Source organism: Bufo gargarizans, chromosome 9, assembly GCF_014858855.1.
Source record: "Bufo gargarizans isolate SCDJY-AF-19 chromosome 9, ASM1485885v1, whole genome shotgun sequence".
Lineage (NCBI taxonomy): Eukaryota > Metazoa > Chordata > Amphibia > Anura > Bufonidae > Bufo > Bufo gargarizans.
Window position 1 is genome coordinate 128,900,668 of NC_058088.1, and position 23,886 is coordinate 128,924,553.

Here is a 23,886-nt window from a genome sequence, read left to right on the forward strand (position 1 = left end):
TGCCGTTTACAGAAACACCCCATATGTGGCCGTAAACTACTGTACGGCCACACAGCGGGGCGTAGAGTGAAAGGTGCGCCGTATGGTTTTTGGAAGCCAGATTTTGCTGGACAGTTTTTTTGACACCATGTCCCATTTGAAGCCCCCTGATGCACCCCTAGAGTAGAAACTCTATAAAAGTGACCCCATCTAAGAAACTACACCCCTCAAGGTATTCAAAACTGATTTTACAAACTTCGTTAACCCTTTAGGTGTTGCACAAGAGTTATTGGCAAATAGAGATAAAATTTGAGAATCATTTTTTTGCCTAATTTTCCATTTTAACCCATTTTTTCCACTAACAAAGCAAGGGTTAACAGCCAAACAAGACTGCATCTTTATTGCCCTGACTCTGCCGTTTACAGAAACACCCCATATGTGGCCGTAAACTACTGTACGGCCACACAGCGGGGCGTAGAGTGAAAGGTGCGCCGTATGGTTTTTGGAAGCCAGATTTTGCTGGACAGTTTTTTTGACACCATGTCCCATTTGAAGCCCCCTGATGCACCCCTAGAGTAGAAACTACATAAAAGTGACCCTATCTAAGAAACTACACCCCTCAAGGTATTCAAAACTGATTTTACAAACGTTGTTAACCCTTTAGGTGTTCCACAAGAGTTATTGGCAAATAGAGATGAAATTTCAGAATTTCAATTTTTGGGCAAATTTTCCATTTTACTTTTTTTTTTCCAGTTACAAAGCAAAGTTTAACAGCCAAACAAAACTCATTATTTATGGCCCTGATTCTGTAGTTTACAGAAACACCCCATATGTGGTCGCAAACCGCTGTATGGGCACACGGCAGGGCGCAGAAGGAAAGGGATGCCATATGGTTTTTGGAAGGCAGATTTTGCTAGACAGTTTTTTTGGGCACTATGTCCCATTTGAAGCCCCCCTGATGCACCCCTAGGTTAGAAACTCCAAAAGAGCGACCCCATTTTGGAAACTATGGGATAAGGTGGCAGTTTTGTTGGTACTATTTTAGGGTATATATGATTTTTGGTTGCTCTATATTACACTTTTTGTGAGGCAAAGTAACAAAAAATAGAAATTCTGAAATTTCATCTCCATTTGCCACTAACTCTTGTGGAACACTTAAAGGGTTAACACAGTTTGTAAAATCAGTTTTGAATATCTTGAGGGGTGTAGTTTCCAAAATGGGGTCACTTTTGGAGTTTCTACTCTAGGGGTGCATCAGGGGGCTTCAAATGGGACATGGTGTCAAAAATACCAGTCCAGCAAAAACTGCCTTCCAAAAACCATATGGCATTCCTTTCCTTCTGTGCCCTGCCGTGTGGCCATACAGCAGTTTACGACCACATATGGGGCATTTATATAAACTACAGAATCAGGCCAATAAATATTGAGTTTTATTTGGCTGTTAACCCTTGCTTTGTTACGGGAAAAAATTGATTAAAATGGAAAATTTCCCAAAAAATAGGTGTTTTGGCACTGTTTTTATTTTTATTATTTGCAACGTTCATCTGACAGGTACGATTATGTGCTATTGTTATAGAGCAAGTTCCTACGGACGTGGCAATACCTAATATGTCTACCTTTTTTAATTTATCTAGGTTTTACACAATAAAATCATTTTTGAAACAAAAAAAATCATGTTTTAGTGTCTCTATAGTCTGAGAGCCATAGTTTTTTCAGTTTTTAGTCGATTGTCTCAGGTTGGGTATCATTTTTGCGGGATGAGATGACGGTTAGATTGGTACTATTTTGGGGTGCATATGACTTTTTGATCGCTTGCTATTACACTTTTTGTGATGTAAGGTAACAAAAAAATGGCTTTTTTGACACCGTTTTTATTTAATTTTTTTTACAGTGTTCACCTGAGGGGTTAGGTCATGTGGTATTTTTATAGAGCAGGTTCTTACGGACGTGGCAATACCTAATATGTCTACCTTTTTTTAATTTATCTAGGTTTTACACAATAATATCATTTTTGAAACAAAAAAAAATCATGTTTTAGTGTCTCCATAGTCTGAGAGCCATAGTTTTTTCAGTTTTTAGTCGATTGTCTCAGGTTGGGTATCATTTTTGCGGGATGAGATGACGGTTAGATTGGTACTATTTTGGGGTGCATATGACTTTTTGATCGCTTGCTATTACACTTTTTGTGATGTAAGGTAACAAAAAAATGGCTTTTTTGACACCGTTTTTATTTAATTTTTTTTACAGTGTTCACCTGAGGGATTAGGTCATGTGGTATTTTTATAGAGCAGGTTCTTACGGACGTGGCAATACCTAATATGTCTACCTTTTTTTAATTTATCTAGGTTTTACACAATAATATCATTTTTGAAACAAAAAAAAATCATGTTTTAGTGTCTCCATAGTCTGAGAGCCATAGTTTTTTCAGTTTTTAGGCGATTGTCTCATGTAGGGGCTCATTTTTTGCGGGATGAGGTGACGGTTGGATTGGCACTATTTTGGCGTACATGTGACTTTTTTGATCACTTTTATTATTATCTTTTTTGGGAAGTAAGGTGGGCAAAATTTATATTTCCTCATAGTTTTTATTTTTTTATTTTTATGGCATTCACCGTGCGGGGAAATTAACATGATTGTTTTATAGATCAGGTCGTTACGGACGCGGCGATACCTAATATGTGTAGCGTTTTTTATTTATTTTATTTTTATTCAGTGATAAATGTTTTTTTTTTATCTTTTACTTTTTTCACTTTTTTTAACATTTTTTTTGACCCAGACCCACTTGGTTCTTGAAGATCCAGTGGGTCTGATGTCTGTATAATACAGTACGGTACAATATACTATACAGTACTGCACTGTATTTTACTTACAGTTTGCCTGAACAGACCTATGCTTTCAGCATAGATCTGTTCAGTACCATGGACAGCAGGATGCCTGAGAAGGCATCCTGTTGCCATGGGAACCTTCCCCGTCCGTCACAACTGCGCAGACGGGGAAGGGTGAGGACGGGGCTGGCGGGGGGCTCTCTGGGGGCTCTCTCCCTCTCCCATCGGGGGCTGCAAAGGCACAGCAGCCCCCCGATCGGAGAGGGAGGGATCTCTCTCTTACTGTTAACCTTTTCCATACAGCGGTCCGTACGGACCGCTGTATGGAAAGGGTTAAACGGCTGACATCGCATCAACGATGTCAGCCGTTTATACCAGGGTGCCAGCAATGTGCTGGCACCCTGGTATACCCACTGTACACCAACGATTATTGAAGGGGAGGCGGGCGGGGGATCGCGATCCCGCCTGCCGCACCGCCCGCCTCACGCACGGCCCGCACCGCCCGCAACCCTCCCCCTGCACCACCCGCCCACATAATACTATTCAGGGGTGCAGGGGGGGGTAAAAAAACGTGATTTTGGTAATTTTAAAGTTTCTGATCCCTGCGGTCAGGGACCGCAGGGATCAGAAACGGCATAAAGCGCTAAAAACCGCAGGTCTGAATTGACCTGCGGTTTGAAGCAATCGCCGATAGGGGGGGGTCACAGGACCCCCCTCGGCATTGACACTGGGTGCCTGGCTGTGTGTAACAGCCGGCACTCAGCGCTGTCACCATGTCTGCAGACATGGTGACAGTTTAATGCCATGACGAATATACTCGTCATGGAGCACTAACTAGCAGTGTTTTATGACGAGTATACACGTCATAGGTCGGGAAGGGGTTAAATACATAAAAGGAATCAACAAGGTAAAAGAGGAGAGAATATTTAAAAGAAGAAAAACTGCTACAAGAGGACATAGTTTTAAATTAGAGGGGCAAAGTTTTAAAAGTAATATCAGGAAGTATTACTTTACTGAGAGAGTAGTGGATGCATGGAATAGCCTTCCTGCAGAAGTGGTAGCTGCAAATACAGTGTAGAAGTTTAAGCATGCATGGGATAGGCATAAGGCCATCCTTCATATAAGATAGGGCCAGGGGCTATCCATAGTATTTGGTATATTGGGCAGACTAGATGGGCCAAATGGTTCTTATCTGCCGACACATTCTATGTTTCTATGTTTCTAATTGATATTTAAAATAGATAGCGGATATACAGTCGTGGCCAAAAGTTTTGAGAATGACAAATATTACTTTTCACAAAGTTTGCTGCTAAACTGCTTTTAGATCTTTGTTTCAGTTGTTTCTGTGAGGTAGTGAAATATAATTACACGCACTTCATACGTTTCAAAGGCTTTTATCGACAATTACATGACATTTATGAAAAGAGTCAGTATTTGCAGTGTTGGCCCTTCTTTTTCAGGACCTCTGCAATTCGACTTGGCATGCTCTCGATCAACTTCTGGGCCAATTCCTGACTGATAGCAACCCGTTCTTTCATAATCACTTCTTGGAGTTTGTCAGAATTAGTGGGTTTTTGTTTGTCCACCCGCCTCTTGAGGTTTGACCACAAGTTCTCAATGGGATTAAGATCTGGGGAGTTTCCAGGCCATGGACCCAAAATGTCAACATTTCGGTCCCCGAGCCACTTAGTTATCACTTTTGCCTTATGACATGGGGCTCCATCGTGCTGGAAAATGCATTGTTCTTCACCAAACTGTTGTTGGATTGTTGGTATCATTCTTTATTCATGGCTGTGTTTTTGGGCAAAATTGTGAGTGAGCCCACTCCCTTGGATGAGAAGCAACCCCACACATGAATGGTCTCAGGATGCTTTACTGTTGGCATGACACAGGACTGATGGTAGCGCTCACCTTTTCTTCCCCGGACAAGCCTTTTTCCTGATGCCCCAAACAATCGGAAAGAGGCTTCATCAGAGAATATGACTTTGCCCCAGTCCTCAGCAGTCCAGTCACCATATTTTCTGCAGAAGATCAATCTGTCCCTGGTGGGGTTTTTTTTTGAGAGAAGTGGATTCTTTGCTGCCCTTCTTGACACCAGGCCATCTTCCAAAAGTCTTCGCCTCACTGTGCGTGCAGATGCGCTCACACCTGCCTGCTGCCATTCCTGAGCAAGCTCTGCACTGGTGGCACTCCGATCCCGCAGCTGAATTCTTTTTAGGAGACGATCCTGGCGCTTGATGGACTTTCTTGCACGCCCTGAAGCCTTCTTAACAAGAATTGAACCTCTTTCCTTGAAGTTCTTGATGATCCTATAAATTGTTGATTGAGGTGCAATCTTAGTAGCCACAATATCCTTGCCTATGAAGCCATTTTTATGCAACGCAATGATGGCTGCACGCGTTTCTTTGCAGGTCACCATGGTTAACAATGGAAGAACAATGATTTCAAGCATCACCCTCCTTTTAACAGGTCAAGTCTGCCATTTTAACCCAATCAGACTGACATAATGATCTCCAGCCTTGTGCTCGTCAACATTCTCACCTGAGTTAACAAGACAATTACTGAAATGATCTCAGCAGGTCCTTTAATGACAGCAATGAAATGCAGTGGAAAGGTTTTTTTTGGGATTAAGTTAATTTTCATGTCAAAGAAGGACTATGCAATTCTTCTGATCACTCTTCATAACATTCTGGAGTATATGCAAATTGCTATTATAAAAACTTAAGCAGCAACTTTTCCAATTTCCAATATTTATGTAATTCTCAAAACTTTTGGCCACTACTGTAGTTAGAGACCAAAATTAAAGAATTCTTTAAAGAACGGTACACAGTCAGTGGCCGTCTGTAGACAGCGATATAATATATGTCGCTAATGTCCAATACGATACATACAATTTTAGATGCTTCACGCATCAGGCCAAATTTGGAACACTCAAAAAATTTACTATAAAGCTAGGCCACTTATAGTACACAGAATGGGGGCATTACCAGTATAATACATAGTACTCATAAAAAACAGGAAAAGGTTAGTCTCTCATTTATGCCCAATGGAGCTTGCGATCTAAAACGATGGATCGATGCGCATTCCTTTTGTAAAAAATTTCTGTCCCAGTCCCCGCCCCTCGGTGAAGGTGGAATAAGCTCTAGGACAGAGAATTTAAGGCATTTAGGGTCATCCCCCCCCCCCCCCCGTGAATTTTGTTAACATGTGAAGCTAATGGTGTGATGTTCTTTTTAATGACTTCATTCACATGTTCGCACACTCTCCTCCATACTTCTCTAATAGTCTTGCCTATATAGTCTATGGCGCAAGGACACTGACAGATGTAGATGGCCCCCTTGCGGTAACAGTTACAAAAATCCCTAACTTTAAATGTTTGTTTTGTGACCGCACATGTCACTGTCTTGGAGGTTGATATAAAATGACATGCTTTGCATGATCCGCACTTGAATATACCTGAAGGTTTGCGGTCAAGCCAATTGCCTTCTCTGATGGGAGGGGTATAATGGCTGTGGACACGTTTTTAGCTCACACTCGGATTCTTTGTCAAGATGTCACATAAATCAGAGTCCATCTAAAGTATGGGCCAAAATCACTTAAGTGTCCTCATGACTTGTTTATTAGCCAAGTCAAAGGTAGATATAATCCGTAGGGGTTGACTATTTTCATCTCCCCTATGTTTGGGGACCAAGAGACTTGTGCGGTCTTGATGTACTGCATTTTTAAAGGTTTCCTTTAGATGTTTCTGATGGTATCCCCTCTCTCTAAATCTCGTTTGGAGCTTCCTAGCCTCATTATAAAAAGTTTGATCATCCGAACAGTTCCTTTGTACCCAAAAATATTGTCCCCTCGAAATCCCTTGTTTAAGAGGTACCGGATGATGGCTATCCCAGTGTAACAGGGAATTAGTAGCAGTCGCCTTACTATGGATGTCAGTAGTCAGTCTGTCTCCATCCTTAGCGACACGGACATCCAGGAAGGAGATCGTCTTAGGGTCAATTTCAAATGTGAATTTAAGGCTGATGTGGTTGTCATTAAGTTCAGTTATAAATGTATTGAATTCATCAGACCCACCCCTCCAGACCAGAAAGATGTCATCAATAGAACGTGTCCAGACAATGATCTTGTCTGACCACCAAGTGGTCTGGTCTGGAAAGACAAATACATCCTCCCACCAGCCCAGGAAGAGGTTAGCATATGTAGGGGCGCAGGGACTCCCCATAGCCGTCCCCCTGAGCTGGTGAAAGAAAAGTCTATTAAATAGAAAAAGTTATGGGTCAGTATGAATTCAAGAAGCCTTAAGGTAAAAACATTATGTTTTCTGCAGTGTATTCCCCTAGTAAAATATTCCACTGCAGAGAGTCCACTTTGATGTGGTATAGAACTATATAGGGATTCAACGTCAATACTTGCTAGGAGACATTCAGGGTCATGACTAATAGTATCAATTTTATTGAGAAAGTCCATTGTGTCCCTTGTATATGTGAATTTAAGGCTGATGTGGTTGTCATTAAGTTCAGTTATAAATTTATTGAATTCATCAGACCCACCCCTCCAGACCAGAAAGATGTCATCAATAGAACGTGTCCAGACAATGATCTTGTCTGACCACCAAGTGGTCTGGTCTGGATAGACAAATACATCCTCCTACCAGCCCAGGAAGAGGTTAGCATATGTAGGGGCGCAGGGACTCCCCATAGCCGTCCCCCTGAGCTGGTGGAAGAAACGTCTATTAAATAGAAAAAGTTATGGGTCAGTATGAATTCAAGAAGCCTCAAGGTTAAAACATTATGTTTTCTGCAGTGTATTCCCCTAGTAAAATATTCCACTGCAGAGAGTCCCCTTTGATGTGGTATAGAACTATATAGGGATTCAACGTCAATACTTGCTAGGAGACATTCAGGGTCATGACTAATAGTAATAGTATCAATTTTATTGAGAAAGTCCATTGTGTCCCTTGTATATGCCGGTAGGGATACAGCGAACTGACTCACAACACGATCAAGGTATATGCCACAGTTCTGGCTGAGGGAATTAATCCCCAAGATTATTGGTCGACCATTCAACGGATTGGTCCCTTTGTGGATTTTTGGCAATCCGTGAAAAGTAGCAATACATGCATGCGTAGGGAGGAGAAATTCATATTCAGCTGGGGTGATTACCTTCTCAAATAGGCCTACATCAAGGATTCCCTTTAGTTCTTTTGTGAACTGGGTAGTGGGATTCGATGGCAATATGCTATATCCCTCTTTGTCCTCAAGCAAGTCTAAACACATGCGCGTATACAGGGGTTGATCAAGCATAACCAGGTTACCCCCTTTTAGGTCCATCCTAACACATGGATATTCTTTGTTCTAAACCATTCCATTGTAGCTTTGGCTGCAAGTTTATGGTTGTTTTCCTGCTGGAAGGTGAACATCTGCCAGATTTTATTTATTAAAGATTTTGAAAACCATGTATCACTTTTATTTTACTTCACACATTCAGTACATGCTAATTTGTGCTGGCCTATTACATAAAATATAAAAAAAATATACAATTTTATGGGTGTAATTTAGAAAAAAGTGGGAAAGTTCAAGGGGAATGAATACTTTTTCAAGGCACTGTACTTTTTCCTGTGATTTGTTTTCCAACTTTTGCAAAATAATACCACATTTTGTGGAAAAAGGTTTTGTTTTTATATTTGGCACAAAGGTAACCTTTACATTAACCTTTAAAGGACTGTCTACAATAATTAAAACTGTAGAACAAGTCCTAAAATAGTTTAAAAAAAAATGCCACATTAAAGTTTTTTTTTTGGGGACAGTTTTTAACTGATGAGCCGATTAGCTGTTTTAGAAGGCACCGGCGTTCCTGTGACCACTGTGGCCTTCTCTCAGCTCACCAAGCATAGCGCCGTAGATTATATAGTGGCTGTGTTTGGTATCACAGCTAGGCTCCATTCACTTGAATGGGACAGAGCTGCACCTAGGCTGCATGACCGATGATTGTGACGTCACTGGCCTACAGAAAGCTGCAAGAAGGCTGCAGTGCTCACAGGAGCTGGGGGTGATCCATGGGAATGCCCCGGTGTCGGACCCCCACCAAATACTGATGACACTTTAAGACTGTGGTGCAGACTAATAGACATTTAGTCATGCAAGTCCCAGGGGCCCCTAGCTGCTGTCGCACCAGCAGATGGATAATGGGGACCATGGGATCGACCTCCCTCTAACTGCCTACATACCATGGTCACTATTGACCGTGTCATCAGTGGGGTTAAACAGCCAAGAGAATTATGTAAGATGCCTGCAAGATCTAACTGTACATCGTGGAGCTTTAATCCATCCTATCCATAAAATACAGTGACAACATGGTGGCTTAATGAGTTACATGACAGTGCTGCAGTCAGGAATAGGGGCAGACCGCGTGGAACTCAGTACAAGAACAGTAGATGGGCCATGACCTTTTTATCTTAGGCCCTTCAATGTTATTTAATAGAGTGTAGCTGATGTTAAAGAGGACACCATGTTACAGAGCAGGAAATACTGAGCAGGTTGATATACCGGTACATTTTTGTGGGAAAAGATTCGGCAAAACCTGTATTTTATATATTTATCTCTTGCTTTTTCCTCTTCCTTTGAATACCTATCGTTACAGGAGGGAGGGTTTATCAATGATTGACAGAATTGTGTATATGTGTGCATACAGAGATAGCGGGCAGTCACTGATAACCCCTCCCTCCTGTACTGATAGCTATTCACAGGGCTGCAGATATAAATGTAAAAAAAAAAGTTTTACTGGCTCCTTTGCCACAAAAATATATATCAATCTGCTTGGCTTCTCCTGCTCTATAACATAGTGCTTTCATATTGAATTGCATTTTTGGTGACAGGTTCTCTTTAAGGTAGCATTGGGCCACCTTACCTTATGGGCCCCTTACAACTGCACAGGTTGCATGTATGCTGTATCTGCACCTACCTACACTGTCCTGGATAGGACAGTGCAAGTAACCCCTAAATACACAGAGCACTTAGCAGACAGCAGACTAAAAGTTAATATTCATACTACTCCTGATAATAAAGGGATGTTTATCCAGTTTTCCCTAGTCCCTACCAGGGACATAGCTATAGGGGAAGGAGGGGAAGCGGCTGCTTTGGGGCCCAAACTCAGAAGGGGCCTACTAAGGATGAGGACTAAAAGATTTTATTATCCAGGGCACCCTAAAACAGTGTTCTATAATGACATTATATACAGTGACACTGTAGGAAATCGAGTGAGCGGCTGTCAGGCCTCTTCTTGACTAGCCACAGAAGTGAGGGTTGCATGGAAGGAGAGGACTGTGAAGAATTTGCTGGGGTTGGGGAGTTCTATTCAAATTTGGTATTTGCTGTGGGGCCAGTCATTTCTAGTTACGCGACAGGTCCCTACCTACCGATGTAACATGATTAGCACTCCTTTTTTCAGAGATTTCTGAGTTTGGTTATCTAATCTAAGCAAACACCTTCAATTGCTTTTCAATGGCTTTTGTCTCAAGATAATGAAATGAGTTAAGAAATATGAGTTAATAGCGGGAGTGCTAACCATGGTACATCTGTATTGCTATCAGCAGTTTAGCATGGTGAAAGCTGCTGACAGACTTCATTTAATTTGCCTTTGATAATTGCCATTGTCTATTGTCTTTCAGGTACCCTCTGTAAAATGTTGCACTAGCCTCTGGTAGGGCATATAAATGGCCTATCCCATTGAAAATGCACCTCTGTTCAGCATGCAGGTGTTTATTTTATCTTTCTTATTTATAGGAATATTTCTTTCAACCCTCTGAAGCACATCCACCACAATCAGTTTGATCTTTTGACCGACCTACAGTCTCTGTAAGTACCATGACCTCATGCTAAATCCATCTCGAGAGAACTAACCCAGTTCTTTTATGTTTACAGCAAAGCCTGTCTCCATAGCAACCTAATTCTATTTGTAAAAGTCATTTACTGCGTCAGTAATGTCACAATATTATGATGAAGCCTCTATGGGTGTTGAGTATTGAATGGCACTGTATAGTAAATGATACATTACGATGGAGAATTCTTTGCTATTCTCGTTTAGAGTGTCCCCTTGTAGATCACCTGTATCTTAGGTCATTGTAACTGAGTTTTAAAATGGACACAGATAAGCAGAAGCTGTAAACATTGGAGAGTGGCACTTTCTTGGACATAGCTGGTGACTCACCTTATTGGATGAGTTATGGACAAAAGCACGTGTGGCTCCACTGTACCCTGTCTTTGAAGTGTGAAAATAAAGGAGACCATAGACATCATATATATGTGCCCGCAACCTAATTACACCGGGAAGCGCAGGGAGTGCTGGCCTGGCAGGAAATATTTTCAAAATTTTTACTGCTAAAGTGCTTAGTCACATGAAGAGGAGGGACCATTAACAAATAAAATAAAAAATTGTAGATAACCGCTTTAAGGTCAAAATAGATTTCGTCCTTAACCCCTTCCCTCGTATGCATTTTGCACCTTAGTGACCAAACAATTTTATTGATTATTTGATTGTCGAATTCCAAAAGCTGTAACTTTTATATTTTTCTGTCGATGTAGCTGTATAAGAACTTGTTTTTGCTGGACAAGTTGCAGTATGTAATGGCACCATTTTAGGGTACTGTAAGGGATCGTCTCTTTTCAGGGGTCACACTCACAGATATCTCACCAGACAACGGATTTTCATGTCCAAACTGTGCATTTATTTTGACAGTCTTCTTAAAAGGATAGTCCAGTTATACATCACTGGGTGGGGTGAGGTTCCCGCACCGCCAACACTTAAAACAAAAATAAACTCCTGCCCGTCTAGGCGCCACCTAAACACAATACGTCCCTATCTCACTCATAGAGCTCAGCTCACACATGGACAACATATGCGGCTTTCCTCAGCCAACATCAATACTGCAGCCTCAAGGCTGTGGCAACTCCAGTACCTTTTGGGGGGACTGTGGCCCAGTAGTCCTCCAGACGCTGGGCGTGAAACCCTCGTTCTCTAGGTCCTCCAAACCTCAGGCTATTCAAAGCCTTGTGGACCCTCAGTCCTCCTGACTGAGACCACACACAGAGCCTCTGCTTCACAAAACAGTCTCGCTCTCCCTCCTCAGACTGACCTACCCTGAGACGCTTTATGCAAGCCTGATTACAGCAGGCCTCACCTGTGATCACCTCAGGTAGAAAGGAAAACCCATACTGGAAGGGTGTGGACTGGGAACTCCCTTTACCAAGCCTAGCCACCAGTCCAAGTAAAATCCAGCCAAGAAAATGTATATAAAAATGTCTCATCTTTGCTGAGACTACTGCCACTCTCTGGATTTTATCTGTCTCATATATCTGAGATGCCTCAAAAAGGAGGTTGTTAAGGAGGAATGGGATTCTGAGGTGGTTGTAGAAGGTAGGTTATATAGGGATTCATAGAATTCCCTAAAACGGGTTGCTATTGCTGCGGAGGAGAAGAGTGGGGTACCCTGGGGAGAATCTATTTGGTGAATATAATTTGCTGCTTTCCTATTTTTTATTCTATGCATCATGAACTTTAATGCTTTGTCGCCATGGGTAAAAAAGCTTGTGTTGTGAACTGAGGAAGTATTTAGCTGACGAATATTGTAGAAGGGATTTTATTTCTGCTCTAAGATTGGAAAGTTCCTGTAAATGGGAATCTGATAGCCAACGTTTATGCAGAGATTCAAGGGATTTTATTTTCTGGCATAGGACGCCTAACTTTTTTCCCCTCTCTTTTTTAAGAAACGAGCCCAGGCTAATGAAATAGCCTCTGATATAAGGTTTATGGGCGTCCCATAGGGATTGGTTCGAAGTTTCTGGGCAATTATTCAAAAGTAAAGTATTCTTTCAAAAGGTCAGCTATCTTTTCTTTGGCCATATTTTTTGCCCAAAAGTGACTCATTCAGTCGCCATCTAAATTTATTTGGATTTGGGGTAGGGGCTGAGACAGAAAGAAAAATGGGGGCGTGATCGGATAAATGGATTGAGCCCAGTTTAGCTTCTCGGCACAACTCCAGGTTAGTTTTAGAAATAAATAGGTAATCTAACCTTTGATATGTCCCATGTACATGAGAATAAAAACTATAGCCCCTTGCTTTAGGATTCAATGTGTGCCATACATCTACAAGATGTAGGTTCCAAAGACCTTCCCTTATCCAGCGTAAAGCGCTAGCAGATAAAGCGGATCTCTGGGTGGAGGATTCAATTTGTGGGGTTAGGGTAGCATTAAGATCCCCTCCCAGGACCACCAGACCCTCTGCAAAGCTCTCAATAATGGAAAACCATTTGGCTTGGCCCGAATTGGGTGCGTAAAGGTTAATGATAGTGTATAACTGTGGGCCTATATTACCCTTGACCAAAATGTACCTCCCTTCTGGATCCTGTAGATGGGATGCATATTTAAACGGTACTTTCCTCTGAAACCCAACACTCACCCTGCCAGAAGCAGATGAGTTCCCACCACAGTGATACCACTGGGAGTAGTGAGAGTGAGATAAGTTAGGATAATGGTTGAATTTGAAGTGCATCTCCTGAAGAAGCAAGACACCAGCCCCAGATTTGCGCAGCAATGTAAAAATCTGAGCTCCTCTTAGAAGGGGAATTGAAACACCTAACGTTGTAGGACGCAATCGCTAAGTCAGCCATTATATCTTAATCGATGGGGGTCACCTTGCTGGGGCGCGTCCGCTCCCCCAGAAGACGCACCTCCCTCACTAGAGAATCGAGCTATCAGGCTGGGCCGGTTGGGTGTCAGATGCGTTCTATGCCAATTATGTATTATCAGAAAAGGTGAAATAACAAAATAAAAGTAAAAACAACATCAAATGAAACAGAAAAAGAAACTGTCAACAGGGTAAGGCTTTTAAGGCAGGTCATCACTGTATAGAGTGAGGGTCGTAAGGGGGGAAAGGTTAAACAACCCAGTTGCGATCCCCATCGCACCGAATAAGACCTCACAGAGGAGGCTATCAGACAGACATAAGAGAGAGGTCAAGAACGGCCCAAAGATTAATAGATATAGTATGTAAAAATAGGAGACAAAGGACGGCGAGAAATGGAGGGGAGTAAGCAATATGAAACATGAGGATAGAGGTGTTTCAGAAGGGATGAATGGATAAGGGATAGCCCAGAATTAGCATGTAACATAACATTTAGTGAAGAAGGGAGTATCACTGCGCTAGTCCCTATGGAGTGAACTGTATATTTCTCCGCTTGGCCTTCTGCAATTTTGGAGTACGAGGATGTTCAAAGAGTATGATCACGGGAAGCTCCGGTAACTCCAAGATGTCTTTATATAGCTCCCAGTTCTCTATTTACATGCATGGAATCTGTAGGTGGTCGAATACTCCGGCTAAATCGGCAAATATGGAGATAGTGATACGGCGACCCCCATAGGTGAAGGTAAGACCAAACGGAAAATTCCACCGATATAAGATCTTGTTAGACCAAAGCCAATCGGCCAGGGGCTTCAGGGCACGGCGTTTTCTTAATGTTGAGGGAGCTAAGTCCTGAAAAATCAAAACAGGCGACCCCTCGCAACATTATATTATCTTGATTTCTGGACTCTTCCAGCACTGCTGCTTTGATCTGAAAGTTGAGAAAACTGCAAATTACATCCCTGGGGTGGTTAGACTGCTTCGGTTTAGGCCTCAACGCTCTGTGAGCGCGTTCGATAGTGATGTCCATCGGTTGTTCAGGGCCTAGCAGGAACTTGCACAACTCCATCACGGTAGTTGATATATCTGAGGCAAGAACTGTTTCGGGTATCCCCCTGAATCGAAGATTATTCCTACGTCTTCGGTTTTCTTGCTCCTCCATAGCACTGTGGAGGTCATTTAAGTGAGTATGGCACTTTTGTAGGGAGGATGCTGTAGCTGTTTGGTGAGCCAAAATCGCGGCCTGGTGGGTCTCTAGCGAAACTACTCTATCCCCGACATGCAGCATGTCCTAGCGCAGCACCGTTAGTTCGGTCAGTATTGGCTCCATAGCTTTGCTGAGTGCCTGCTTCAGAAATCTGCAGGTGATCAGGAGCGCTGTTCTGCTATGAGAGTCTTCAGTGTCCGACTCCCCTTCAGAGAGGTCTGTAGCACGCTCACTGACCTTAAGCGAGGGTGTCGGCGCCATCTTGGGCTCTCGAGCTGCAACTGTGGCGGCCGCTTTTCAAATAAATTTCTCAATTTCTCCACCCGAATTAGCAGTTTTGTTGAAATTAAATGAGTCTCCATACTTGGATTGGCCTATCTTGACCATCTCTCCGGCTGTCAGCTAACGTATGCTGGTGCTTTATGGGATCTGTTACGGAGAGCTCCTGACTATGCTGCCATCACGGTCTGGCACAAGCTCCGCCCCCTAAATATCTGAGATACCTGAAGTGGGACAACACACCTTCCAGCACTGTTCACATTACCACAGTACATATAATCATTATAATAATAGCAACGACAGGTGCACTCTGCGGTCTCACTAAACCCTCAAACTGATGTTAAAATTAAGAGATTAGCCGACATATCCTACTGTGGAGGACATGTCTGAGCCCGAGCACCGTGCCAAGGTTTCTAAAGTAGCTCAGGTCCTAGCATGCACCTACCTGTGCTGTATGGGCAATACCAGGGGCCAGTGGGCGAATTACAGGAGCGTGAGGTCTGACTCACAGACAACTCATCAGTTACCTCCAGCATGGAACTATGCTAGCAATGGGAAGAGAGAGGAGTCTGTGGGTCCCACTCAAGACTGGCTGATATGGCCCAGGCCACGCAGGTGCACCTAAATGTAGCCTGTGGATAGAAAACAGGCTCATTTAAATTGGAGTTTATACACCTGCAGGCATCTCTATATACAAACAAACTGAAAAAAATGGCGTTGTGTTAAACAGGCAGGAAGTGCTCAAACCCATATGCAGTTGTACATGTGTATACAGGGGAGCAAATCTATCACTTGTGGCCTGTTGCTAATGGTGATCCCCAGCAAAAATGCATACAGTGGAGGGAGCAGCGGACCACAAGTACCACAATAAACATCCTACACAAGATAGCAATATACAATACATATAATCATTATTAACTTTTATTAACGCTTTCTGGGGAATTCCGCCATTTACTTTTTACATTAAATTTTGCAACATTCACTTTGCAGAATAGATAACATAACGTATATATATTTTTTTTTTTTTTTTTTTAGGTAAAACCTATTTAAAAAGAAAAATAAATTGTTTTTGCATTTCCGTATCCCAAGACCTATAACTTTTTTCTTTTCTTTTTTTCAACAGAGCTGTGTGAGGGCTTGATTTTTGTGGAATTACTTGTAATTTTCATTGGTATAATTTTGGGGTACATAAGACATTTCACTTAAATTGTTGGTGGTGGATATTGTGGCAGTGGAGTTGCCAGAAGGCCATATGAGAGCCATTAAAATGGTGTATCTCACCTAGAGGTAGCTAGGTGAGAATAAGAAAGACTTGGTAAATAGTGTTTTCCCTCTGTATGTATCAGCTAGGCTTGTAATGAAGGTAATTAGCAGCCTGCTGAGGAGCTCAGGTAAAAGTGGGCTGGGCTCCTCAGTCAGGGCTCCCCCTCTGGGGAATAAGCATACTGCGCCAAGCCCTGTGGTAACCAGGACCCTCTAACCGTGTGTGGGGTAAGCACTGAGTTGCGTTTTGAGTAGACCAACATCCCGATAGAGAGGAAAAACTACTGTGTAGTTAGTGGCCAGACGGCGGAGGATCTATGTTTTTGGGTTATGTTTTGATGCCTATAAAAGTGACAATAAAGCTGGTTGTGGCCAGTTCGCACCCAAATCTGCAGTGTTGGAGTGGCTTCTTGAGGTTTGCCAACCGTCTAAGCTGAGAAGACGATCCTGGAGAGCTAAGTGACCCAGACAAGAAACAGTAATTGTGGTTTAGTTTAATGTTGTTACCTATTCCCTGTGCAGGATAAATGATGTGTTAGGCTACTTTCACATCTGCGTTTTTCCTTTCCGGTATTGAGATCTGTCATAGGATCTCAGTCCTGGAAGAAAAAGCTTAAAATTTTTTCCCCCATTCATTTTCAATGGGGACAAAGCTGAACGGAATGTACCAGAATGCATTCCATTCCTGTCACAAGTTAGAGAACCAGCGACAGACCTCTGCGTCGTCAAGCAATAAACAAACGGAAATCCGGTACAGACACACGGTACATTGCACAAACAAAAACCAGGGAAGGCAGCACAGAAAAAACATGTACCGTCAGCACAATGGGAGAAAACCCCCACCGCGCCACTGTCTAGTAATACTCCAGAGAGCCATGATTAAGCAACTCCTGGTATTCACTAGGGCCCCAGATGGTAGGGTTAGGCTTTGCCACAGGGAGTTGCCAGGGTCCACTCCAGAACGTGAACTAGACAGTGACAGCAAGAATGAACGGACAACAGGTACCAGAAGGTACCAACGGTACATAGGCAAACATAACATAGACAGGCAAATACAAACAGGGCAACTAATAACACAGGCAGTAGTACATAGCAAGGAAACAGGAGTGACAATGAGCAGAGAAGGACTAGCTTCACCAGTAGAAAACTGCATGGCCTTGCCCATGGCACTCTGCTGCAAAGAAAGGTGCAGCAAGGGCTTGCAGAACAGAATATCCCCTAAAGCAGAGACAGAACCCTCCATACGGAAGAACGAATATGAAATAGGGGAAGACAGGCATGATACAAGATATGCAAGACAAATAAAGGCAGAGGCATAAAGACATAATAATAAACACAGGGGAACTCAAACATAACTGGCGACCCTGATAGCAGAAACACAGGAGAAAGGACGACAATGAACAAGAAGGCGAACTCACAGAACACAGACTGACATGGGTCAGCAGCATGGGAGACAAAATACAAACTAAGAGAAGGACAGGACAAACACATACTAGAAGAGCTGACCCAGATCTATGGGAAACTCAGCCAAATATACAGATTCTGTGAGTGCAGCAGAGAGGCCACACCCATGGAGCAGACAGAGAGGATTAACTCCTAATAGGCACACAGGGGAGTTAACCCATAAAGAACCACAAACAACACACAGGAACGGAGCCTCAGCGAGAGCATAGACAAAAGGTCACAGCCAGAGGTAACGACTGTGACAATTCCATTTGGTTGCGTTACCATGCAAGCAGCGTTTTTTTGTCCAGCATGGGATGCAGAACAGGATGGATCTGACATTAAACAAAAAGTAAGGCTACTTTCACACTTGTGTTTGGGGATCCGCTTGTGAGATCCGTTTGAAGGCTGTCACAATCGGCCCCGAACGGATCCGTACATCCCCAATGCATACTGAATGGATGCGGATCCATTTAGAATGCATCAGTTTGGCTCCGTTCTGCCTCCATTCCGCTCAGGAGACTGACACCCAAACGCTGCTTGCAACCTTTCGGTGTCCGCCAGGCGGTGAGGGGTTAATTGTGCAGATCTCAGCCCCCGATCAGGTGCTGCCAGGCAGCAGGGGCCAGACCCCCCTCCCTCCCCAGTATTAAAAGCATTGGTGGCCAGTGCGGCACCCCCCCCCTCCCTCCCTCCCCAGTATTAAAAGCTTTGGTGGCCAGTGCGCCCCCCCACCCCTCCCCAGTATTAAAAGCATTGGTGGCAGTGGCCACAGGCTAACAACCCCCCTCCCCCCCATCATTGGTGGCAGCAGAGCGGCATTTCCGATCGGAGTCCCAGTTTAATCGCTGGGGCTCCGATCGGTTACCATGGCAGCCAGGACGCTACTGCAGTCCTGGCTGCCACGGTTATTTAGCTTATACTTACCTGCGCTGTCTGTGGCCGGCCTGTGCTCCTCCTACTGGTAAGTGACAGGTCTGTGCGATGCGTATTTTTTTCAAAAATTTTATATTTTTTAAAACTAAAATAAATAAAAGGTGACATATTAGGTATTGCTGCGTCCGTAAGAGTCTGCTCTATAAAAATACCCCATGACCTAACCCTTCAGATGAACACGGTCAAAAAAATAAAATAAAAACGGTGCAAAAAAAGGTATTTTTTTTATTACCTTACATCACAAAAAGTGTAATAGCAGGCGATCAAAAAGTCATATGCCCCCCAAAATAGTGCCAATAAAACGTCCTCTCATCCTGCAAAAAAAATTAGCCCCTACCTAAGACAATCGGCTAAAAACGTAAACAACTGACTCTTAGACTATGGAGATACTAAAATGTTTTTTTATTGTTTATGGTTCAATCTGTTTTTATTGAAGTAATTAGATATGGTAGTAATAACCTAATACAAACGATTGTGAATCTTGAGTTATTTCAGAATCTTTCATAAAACATTGCATATAATTTTAGAAACAAGATGTCTCCATTACAGCGGACATCTTTTAAAAAAGACGTTTGTATTACACTGTTATAGAACAAACTAGAAACAAATAACGGGAAGACAGACAAGACGGGAGCAATAGGTAGGGGGAGGGGCAAAGGATGGGGCGATAACTGCAAGTTTCGAGCACTGATCTGTTAGTCAGTAAGTTGGGGTGCAATGCCATTGGTCAGCCAAACCGAGAATTGGGAAGAGTTATGGAACCGAATCCATGGTTACCACATTTTTATGAAGGCAGATATCATGCCTCCTTCCTCAGCCCCTGGTTCCTCCATGCGGGTTAAGACATCTAGTGCAGTTGCCCAAGTCACTTTCCAAAGACTCTCAGTAGATCTCCAGCTGCGGGGGATTATTTGCCTCATTGCCATAATGAAAAATCTTAAAGTACCTTTTTTAATTTGCTGGGTCCTTCCTGGAAAGACCAATATCAGCGCCATTCAGATTGTAAGGTGTATAGTAGACCAGTAAAGAAAATTCTATAGGGTGATAACTTCTCTCCACGAGGGAGTGACTCCTGGGCATTCCCACCAAATATGAAGCATTGCGCCAATTCCCGACGAGCATCGCCAACAGGCATCTGACACAAGGGGATAAAACCGATAGAGCTTTACCGGAGATCTATACCACCTTGTTAGTATTTTGTAATTGAGTTATTGTAGTCTACAAGAGGTTAATAATTTGTGCATAAGCAGAAGGGAATTCTTTCACTGCGCTGAGGAGAGAGTGATCCCTAACTCTTGTTCCAAAGCAGGCATAAAATTACAACCTGCTGATGGTGTCTAAGATTCCCTGTCCTCATATCTCCCAGCATCCATCATGTTATATAAAAGAGAGATGGCATGCTCAGGGGCCGAACCCGCCACACACAACTTTTCAAAGTCTGTTAAGGAGGCACCTAGCCGCAATCCAGGCATCAGAGACTTGATGAAGTTACGCAATTGAAAATAAAGAAACCAATGCCCAGAAGTGTGTGGTATAAGATGGGACAGTTCATTGAGTGTATAGAAGCCATTGGTGCTAAATAAATCTCTAAGCCTAACCGGGCAGATGGTCTGTGTTCCAAAACTTGGGAGGGCTTTGAGACCTGGGAGTAGATTAGGATGTCCTGTTAAAATAGTGAGGGATCCTGGTGATGTCACTAGGCCATGTTTCGACGCATATCTTCCCCATATATTCGCCAAAGAGAGGAGGAATGGAGACGTTGGGGAATCAGGTAGGTGTGTCTGAGTCTTCAGTGGGAGCCAAAAAATACCCATAGCCAAATGTGATGCTAATTCATGTTCTATCTCAACCAGGCCTTTTTTTCTGGCGGAACGCCCCGGAACGGCGTTCCGCCACCTATTTTCTCCGACTCGTCCGCCCCCCTCATGGGCGTCCGCCCGCCGCCGCAAACGAACCCAGTACTAAGTTAAGATATGTAAACAAGCAAGAGAAATCCTCTGCGATCCTCTCCGTACTCACAAACTCAGTAGCAGGCAGGCCGGGCGGCAGCGTAACTCACTGACGTCACGCACCTGCTCCGCATGCTTCATTCATAAAGTGGGAGGAGCAGGCGCGTGACGTCAGTGAGTTGCGCTGCCGCCCGGCCTGCCTACTATGGGAGTTTGTGAGTACAGAGAGGGAGAGGATCGCTGAGGATTTCTCTTGTTTAAAATGCCTATTGCCTACATTAATGCCTCAATATTACAGTGAGCGGAGCCTGGTGTAATAGAATACAGTAACTGCACCGGGCCCCGCTGCCATTACAACACCAGAAGCCGGCCCCCAGACCCTGTATTGGAGATCATTACCTCACAGGGACACTGTTATGGGGGGATCTGTGAATGACACATATATAGCATAAGGTGCTATATATGTGTCATCCACAGATCCCCCCCCCCACAACAGTGCCATCCACAGAGCCCCCATAACAGTGCCATGCACAGAGCCCCCATAACAGTGCCATGCACAGAGCCCCCATAACAGTGCCATGCACAGAGCCCCCATAACAGTGCCATGCACAGACCACCATTAGTTCAAAACCCACCAAAAGCACACCTTTTGGTTCAAGATATTTTTTTATTTGGCTATTCCCCACCCCTCTTGTAATTGTTCCACTACTAGTGGGCTGCACGGGCATGAGTTCAGTCACTTCGGTGTGCAATGCCGTCCTGCAGCGTGTGAACCCCCAAATTTTACTTGCATCCCTGTTCTCTAAAGGGGCGGTTTTAGGGGGCAGTCCTAGGGGTGGGTAGGGGTGTGGCCAGGGGAGGGGGGGTGAGTTCCACCACCTTTTCTCTGAGAAAAAAAGTCTTGATTTCAACCCACAGCTTCGCAATCTTGGTAGAATGTCCATTTTGAGTGCATTGATTTTGCCAAACCAAGATATCCGGAGAGAGGACCGTCTCAAGAGGCTCGCCCCAACAGATTTGAGGATGGGTGTGTAGTTAAGTTTAAATAGCTGAGGGGTCTGCTCTCAAGTGTACTCCCAGGTGTCTAATGGAGTGTGAGGCCCACCTGAAGGAGAAGGCTTCTCTAAGTAGGGTGACTTCATGATGTGGGAGAGTGATGTTTAATAATTCAGATTTTTGGATATTTACTTTGAAATTGCTAAGACGCTCCAAATGTCTTGAACTCTCTAAGAACCGAGGGTAGTCTGGAAGAAGTCAGATATATAAGAAGATCAAACGGGGAAGAGCACAAATTGTCTTGGATACTTCTACTTCTCCGGGGAATACAAAGACTGAGCGTCTTAGACAACAACTAATAACCTCTATGACTAGACACTCTGTCCTCCCAAAACCCCCCAAATACAAGGGATAGGTTGCAACAAGATGAGGTGGAGCTGGAGCCACAGGGTGAGGAGGGGAATTACAGGTATGAAGGAGCTGAATTAAGGGAGGAAGTCCCGCATGGCGGGGGAGATCCAAAAGAAAGACCTCCGAATATAGAGGAAGGAAAGGAAGCAGAGGAGGGGGAATACCCCAGTCTGCAAGATATATACTTGGAAATTAAAAAGTGTAATTTAGCAATATCTGATCTCTCTCTCCGGGTGGGAAATGTAAAAGAGTCAGTGGGACTTCTCCGGGTGGATATGCAGAAATATAAAAACAGATTGGAAGAAGCTGAGAAAAGGATATCCGAAGTAGAAGATCAGATACCTAAAATAATAGGGGAACAGGTTAAAATATCGCCAGAAAATGAGAAAAAAAAATAAAAAATTTAATATGGAAAATAGATCTAGGAGGTCGAACTTAAGATGTTTGGGTTATCTGGAGGGAGTGGGGGTCAGGATGTAGGGCTCTTTGTGGAAAAATGGTTGACAGAACAATTAGGGCAGGATATAACAAAACTTCCAGAGTTGGTAGAACGGGCACATAGAATCCCAAATACCCCCCCCCCCTCCAGGAATGAGACCACAATCGATCATGGTCAAATTAATGTCTGCCAAAGATAGGGATGAGATCCTTTGAAGGATAAGGAATAAGGGTAACTTATTGTGCTCTGGGTCTACGGTGTTGATTTTTCCAGATTATGCACAGGAGACAGTATAAGAAAGAAGTCGATACATAGAAATTAAACCGCACAAGAGGGATAAAGTATTCCATGTTGTTCCCAGCAAAGCTTCGGATTGAATGGAATGGGAAAGTACAATTTTTTAATACCCCGGAAGAGAAAGACAAAGAGAATAGCTGTGTTTGATGTGATTAATACATTTTTGCCAGCTAGAATATGTTTACAAGAGACGCATTTAACAAAAGAAAATAGTGGGAATATTGTGAAAAAATGGATACACAAGGCATATCACTATCAGTATTCACCTCATATTCAAGAGGAGTGAGTGTATTGCTGCATAAGGATGTGAGAGTACAGGTTAAGGAGGAGATGGTAAACCCCAAAGGGTGTTATGTGGTTCTGGATTGCATAATTGCAAATAAGCCCTAGATAATAGCAAATGTGTATATACCCTCCCCCCTTTAAAATGATTTAATAAAGATACATGAATTTTCAGCGAATCAAGGTGATAGGGCACTATTAATAGTGGGGATTTTAATATGGTAATGGATGATAAAATGGATAGGTGTAGATTAGGAACTAAAATGGGGATAGGTAAAAAAACTAGATTACAAGACATGATAGAAGAATTGAATTGGGTAGATATATGGCAGTTACACAATCCAATGGCAAAAAGATTTTCATGTTTTTCTAAAACACCTAAATGTTTGTCACGGATAGATATGCCATTTATAAATAAAAGCACAATATATGAAATTAATAAGGTTAACTATACACAGCGCAGAGTATCAGATAACAGTCCATTAAATATGAGCGATGTGTGCGAAAAGAGAGAAGTTAGGATAAGAATTAAATTGGGTTGGATAGATATAAAATGGGAATCACAATAAAATAAAAAATGAGATTAGAGAATATTTTGAAAAAAATGAGGGTACAACTGACACTAAGATAGTATGGGAGGCTGGGAAAGCCTATACGAGGGGGATAATTATGAAACATATAGCCATTAGTAAGAGGGGAAAAAAGGCATTTAATACAAAAACAAGAACAGGAGGTAGCGAGGAGCGAAATGGAATACACCAGGAACCCAATAGAGATAAATTATCAGATATGGAATGAGAAACAAATAAAATATAGAGATACCCCCAAGTTAATAGATATGTCGAACGTCTCAAGAGCAAGCAAAAGGTTACCAGATACTCTGCAGGAGGCACTGATTACCCTTA

The 23,886-nt window shown here is 43.0% G+C and overlaps 1 protein-coding gene across 1 annotated transcript in view; it reads left to right on the forward strand.

The window, feature by feature from the left end:
- Window positions 1-23,886, forward strand: part of LOC122919808 (relaxin receptor 2-like) — a 403,299-nt gene that overhangs the window by 298,503 nt on the left and 80,910 nt on the right. The window contains exon 13 of the mRNA XM_044268998.1: window positions 10,586-10,657. Within this exon, the coding sequence (XP_044124933.1) occupies window positions 10,586-10,657 (72 nt within the window). The remainder of the gene's footprint in view (window positions 1-10,585; window positions 10,658-23,886) is intronic.